Source organism: Trematomus bernacchii, unplaced genomic scaffold, assembly GCF_902827165.1.
Source record: "Trematomus bernacchii unplaced genomic scaffold, fTreBer1.1, whole genome shotgun sequence".
In the NCBI taxonomy this organism is placed as follows: Eukaryota; Metazoa; Chordata; class Actinopteri; order Perciformes; family Nototheniidae; genus Trematomus; species Trematomus bernacchii.
This window is the reverse complement of record NW_022987542.1, coordinates 288,886-294,885: the sequence shown is the minus strand read 5'-3', so window position 1 is coordinate 294,885 and position 6,000 is coordinate 288,886. Positions and strand designations below refer to the sequence as shown.

The following is a 6,000-nucleotide window of genomic DNA, read 5'->3' as shown; positions in this document are numbered from 1 at the left end:
GATCTTGTACTTGAGTTAAAAGTAGAAGTACTCAGATCTTGTACTTGAGTAAAAGTAGAAGTACTCAGATCTTGTACTTGAGTAAAGTATAAGTACTCAGATCTTGTACTTGAGTAAAGTAGAAGTACTCAGATCTTGTAATTGAGTAAAAGTAGAAGTACTCAGATCTTGTACTTGAGTAAAGTAGAAGTACTCAGATCTTGTACTTGAGTAAAAGTAGAAGTACTCAGATCTTGTACTTGAGTAAAGTAGAAGTACTCAGATCTTGTACTTGAGTAAAAGTAGAAGTACTCAGATCTTGTACTTGAGTAAAAGTAGAAGTACTCAGATCTTGTACTTGAGTAAAGTATAAGTACTCAGATCTTGTACTTGAGTAAAGTAGAAGTACTCTGATCTTGAACTTGGGTAAAAGTAGAAGTACTCTGATATTGTACTTGAGTAAAAGTAGAAGTACTCAGATCTTGTACTTGAGTAAAGTAGAAGTACTCAGATATTGAACTTGGGTAAAAGTAGAAGTACTCTGATATTGTACTTGAGTAAAAGTAGAAGTACTCAGATCTTGTACTTGAGTAAAGTAGAAGTACTCAGATATTGAACTTGGGTAAAAGTAGAAGTACTCAGATCTTGTACTTGAGTAAAGTATAAGTACTCAGATCTTGTACTTGAGTAAAGTAGAAGTACTCCGATCTTGAACTTGGGTAAAAGTAGAAGTACTCTGATATTGTACTTGAGTAAAAGTAGAAGTACTCAGATCTTGTACTTGAGTAAAGTAGAAGTACTCAGATATTGAACTTGGGTAAAAGTAGAAGTACTCAGATCTTGTACTTGAGTAAAAGTGGAAGTGCTCAGATCTTGTACTTGAGTACAAGTAGAAGTACTCAGGTCTTGTACTTGAGTAAAAGTAGAAGTACTCAGATATTGAACTTGGGTAAAAGTAGAAGTACTCAGATCTTGTACTTGAGTAAAGTAGAAGTACTCTGATCTTGTACTTGAGTAAAGTAGAAGTACTCAGATCTTGTACTTGAGTAAAAGTATAGTAAGTAATTACTCCAGATCTGTGAAGTAACTAAAGGTATTAAATACATGTAGTGGAGTAAAAGTACACAGTAGCATAAAATGGAAATACTCAAGTCAAGTACAAAAGTTACTTACAGTACTTGAGTATATACTTCCCACCTCTGAGTATATGATCTATGTGTTTGTTTATGGTAATATGAACACGGAGAGTCTGCAGGTTTCATTTGTTTATTTTCTGTAAAATAATGTGAAGTACAGTCTCTTTAAAAATGTCTCTGCTTTAAAACATATTCATATTTACAACACTCAACATTCCCAGGTTATTTATTACAAGGTTCAAATAAACATCTGAAAACAACAATAACAACAAAAGAGTCCATTTATTATTCCAAAACAAAGCATCAGACGAGGACGCTCATTGTATTCTGCAAAAAGACGTGGAAACTAATAATAACAATACGAGAGAAGCTGAAAGCATACATCGATAGAAAATATGAAAAAATATGAAATATGGCCTTTAACTGATCACACACACACACACACACACACACACACACACACACACACACACACACACACACACACACACACACACACACACACACACACACACACACACACACACACACACACACACACACACACACACACACACACACACACACACACACACACCTTAAATATACTGTATTTATTTTTTTGTTTCAAAACACATTATCTGAGGAATTATATACAGACAGACCACTTTGGATTAAAAAATAAAACGTCTATAGTCAGAATAACATTAATAATAATTATACTTTTCTACCTTTTGTTAGATAAAAATATGTTGCTCTGCTCGGACAGGAAGTGCAGGTAAGAAGGAGGCGGGGCTAAGGGCTGTCAGTCACAGTGACCCCCGGGGTTAAAGGGCAATCCCGCCAAAAGCTTGTTGTTGAATAAAGTTTACAGATCAAAGTCTGTCCTGTACTTCGTGAACTTTCATCATCCATCAATCTGCCGTTTCATCTCATGTGCTTTTGGGCTAAAGGCGATCGAACAAAAGTCACATTTCCCCATTTCATTTACTTCATAATTATCAAAAACAAAAATTCTCCCCAGAATTAATATAACTTATAAAGAAGATCAGCGCCACGGGACTCATACTCTGGGTGTTTCTCAATGTCGAGGAAAGCTGCTTCAGAGCCACTATTTCAAGGACGCTACGTCATCGAGTCCCACCGAAGGACTGTTCCAAGGCTCCTTGGAATTCTACCGAGGACTGAGTCCTTCGTTGCGGGAAATTTCGAGGCTGCACATGTGTATCCTCCGCGGTCTTAAAATCCCCACAATGCTTTGCGCACGGACCAATTTCCCAAATCTTTGGCGGAAGATGTAAGGTCTCATATGACGCACACCTGCTCGCCTGTTCCACTCTTCGTTCTCCGAATGCCAGGAAGGATTCTTGCCTCGCCTCTGAAGGACCTGACTCGGAAGACAAGGAAGCGTCCTCGACATTGAGAAACACCCCCTATCTTTCTAGAAAAACCACTGGTACGCACATTGGAATATTGTATTTAAAACAGAGAGGGGTTATAAGTTATTTACAGTCGCTCGACTCGACTTCTGGCATTATTTAGACCGTCCATTAAATGAGCAAATACGTGGCAGATGAATGGATAACGATACAAACAGTGTTCAGTTTCAGCCTTAGATCCATATTTAGATATCACACGAGTCATTATCTGTTGGCACTTGGTGGTGAAAGTCTGAGTAGATAAACGTTGGGGGGATTGCCCTTTGAGAACCTGAAGAAGAGCGAGAAAGCTGAGGAGCGACCTCGCTTTCAAACAGGACGAAATATGCAGATTTGTACACGTTAATATGTTGTTTCAGTAACAGATGCAGTTAACATTCAGTTTCATCATTTAAATGCATAATGTTTTATATAAAACAAGTCGGCGACTACAGGCGGGTGCAGGCGATGCATCGTCAGCACTTTCTTCTTCAGCGAGACGCTCCGTTAAAAAGGGAATGTGTGTCGGAAACACGGCGCTGCAGATTTACATCCAAACCTCCGACTCGCAGAACAACGGTTACCAGAAGATGCTTTAAAGGTCACCTATCACACACAATCCACTTCTCCATGTCTCTTCTACATCAACATGTCATAACGATGTTTTGTCTTGTGTAACCATTAGCCAATCAGCAACCAAGGTAACCCCCCCCCTTATCACCTGAATCTCCTCCTAGAGCACCATTTGAGTTCTTTGTAACCAAATCTCTCTCAGAGGGGCGTGGGGAGGGGCTCCTTATTTTCATCTAAAGTAACAGACAGAGAATCAGCACTTTGGAAACAGGGCTGAAACAGAGGGGATTATGGGTAATGCTGCAATGATCTGTTTGGTGTTTCAGCCAATCAGAGACAGGCTCTGGATATATCTGAGACCTATAATATATTGATGAAGAGGAGGAGAATAGGGGACCTTTAAGAACAAGCAGGCTCAGGAAAGTGAAGATTTGACGGTGACGTAGAAGACGCCGGCTGACCTGAGGAACACCCGAGCTGCTTTTTGGTGATTCTGGTGGAAAATTCAACGATTTGTTATATAGATATTTAAATCAATGATTCCCAACTTTTCTTTGGTCTTCTTTGGACAAAAATATGATTTGTTTGAAACCAAAGTGTGGCCGCTTTCCCTGCTTCACAACGAACTCGTGACTCATTTTTTAAATATATCAATTAAGGATATTTACGTGGAAAGTATATTTGCGTATATATTTTCTTATTTTCTTTCTACCTTCAAATGTAGTTTTAAATACTGCAGTGTCTGTTTTTGTAGTTTTCCTTGGTTGTCCTTCTAATGATGTTGAAATCAATTAGAAAATCAATGAAATCAATCAATAAGAAACTTGTAATGCGAGCTTCTCGGATTGATTTGTGTTTTTAGAAAAAGGCAAAAATCTTTAGTATATTTTTAAAGAGCAAAAATGTGAGAAAAAGTCACAAATAATCTTCTCAGAAATACTTTACAGCATCCGAGCAAAAAAAAAAACGAAATTCTAAACCAAATGTTGTTTGATTGTAAACGTGATTTTTACACCAAAATCACCCAAAAAAACTGCGGTAAGAAACGTTGAAACATAGAATAGATGTACGTCCGTCTCTACCGTCTGAAGAGCACGAGGTGACAGTCATCACCTGGGTTTGAATTACATTCAGAAAATATATACATTTGTCCATTTTGTCCAATACGACGTGTTACTCGTGAGCTCTCAGGTTAAAGCTCGGGCGTCTTCTGCCATCACAGGATGATTAGAGGAGTTTAATGTGGGGGGGGGGGGGGCGACATCATGATTAAGTCACTTGAGAAGCAGCAGCATATCGGGGGCTTCACACTGAACACACCTTTAACCTGCTCTCCACCGACCGACCGGACCCTCTTTTATTCTGAGGACTGTCGGAGCAGGGAAAGCTTTCATTTAAAAAAAATATACAGACCTCTGAGTCATGGCTGAGTTCCTGTCAAAGTGGCGGATAAAGCGGAGGAAGCTGAACCTGAAATATCCGGCGCACGCGTCCCTGCAACAGTCGGACCGATCATCACGATGCATATTTTATTTTCTCGATCTAACAAGCACTGCTGGTTTTACAGACTTTTCTTTTTCTTTTACATAAAGCTGACATGTTTTCTTTTTGCATTTTAAGCGAGTGCATTTTCCATTGACATGCAGATCGTACAAGCTAATGCCGTAACAATAAGAGAAGCGCTGTGTCTCAATCCGGATACTTCCTTCAGAACGCTGTTATTAGCAAGCTAGCTAGTTAGCAACGATTGTTTGAGCTACCAGATCCTTACAGGCTGCTGAACCCAGATAATGAACGGGGCTTCTTTTGGACACGAGTATCGTGGTACGTTACGCCCTTATTTCAGGCATCTTACCAAAAACTAATTCAATAAAACCATTGACTTCCAGATAAGGGGACAGGAAGTGCTAAAATGCTGACTCACGCCTGTGTGCGAGGACTTATTCCTTAGGGATTGCTTCTTTTTTTGACCACAGTATTGTCGTATGTTTTTGAATAGTGAAGTCATATCGTATATATTTGTTTGTACAGTGCTTTGTTCACCGGATCATTCGCGGCTTCAGCTACGTAGCCAAGATGGCGGTTGTCGTTGAGCGTGACATGTGACCAGCTCCATCCGGTACTCTCAGTGCATTTTGCTATACTTCGCATTGGGACGCACTAATCAGCTGGTGTAAGACGAACAGAAGTACGCGAATCGAGACACAGCAACGGGTTTTTCTTGACTTCAAGCGTTGCGAGAGCTTTTTTTGAGTTAAGTGCCTTTGATGGTCCAGGAGAGAAAAGTCCTCGGAGGTTTGACTCCCAAACCTGGCTCTGCTGAGCGTCTCTCGTGGGTTTCCTCCTCCTCACTTGAAGCGGTCGGATCTGAAGGAGTCCTCCACGGCGGGGTCGGCCAGCATCAGATCCCCGTCCAGCATGTCCAGAGCCAGAGGGTCCATCCGGAGCGGGTCGTCCAGAGAGAAGGGGTCCATCTCGAAGCCCGGGACGTGAGACAGAGCGCTGGTGATCTCTTTAGAGAGGCCAGGGGGGGAGTCTCCTGCAGAAGGAGGGAGGGAGGGAAACACTGAGCGTCCTCTTCCAACATGAGAGTAGCATGCTAACAAAGGTATCCCAACTGTAGCTGTGAACATGACAGGATGTATGATTACCTAGAAGAGCATCAGGACTGTTTGAGGCATATGATAGCTATGTGATTAACATGATGATTCAGCCTCTATGGAGATAGACATATGACAAGCATGCTCATTTCTGACGTGGAGCTAATCTGAAGTAAACATTGAATACTGCTTTCTATTCCTCCATCTTGTGACTGTGTAACTCCCTCTCTTGGATATCAGCATGTGAAGGACACTGTTCAGGAACTAGCTGATGCTCTGTATGTGATGACTACTTCCATTCTGGAGAGGATCACA

The 6,000-nt window shown here is 40.8% G+C and overlaps 1 protein-coding gene across 2 annotated transcripts in view; it reads right to left on the bottom strand.

Annotated features, from left to right (window-relative positions):
• Nucleotides 1–4,329: 4,329 nt before the first annotated feature.
• The window catches only part of LOC117476191 (CREB-regulated transcription coactivator 2-like), a 32,632-nt gene continuing 30,961 nt past the window's right edge, over nucleotides 4,330–6,000 (bottom strand). For both annotated transcript variants that reach the window (XM_034122561.1, XM_034122560.1), the window contains exon 17: nucleotides 4,330–5,624. In XM_034122561.1, the coding sequence (XP_033978452.1) occupies nucleotides 5,434–5,624 (191 nt within the window). In that variant the 3' untranslated portion in view covers nucleotides 4,330–5,433. The remainder of the gene's footprint in view (nucleotides 5,625–6,000) is intronic.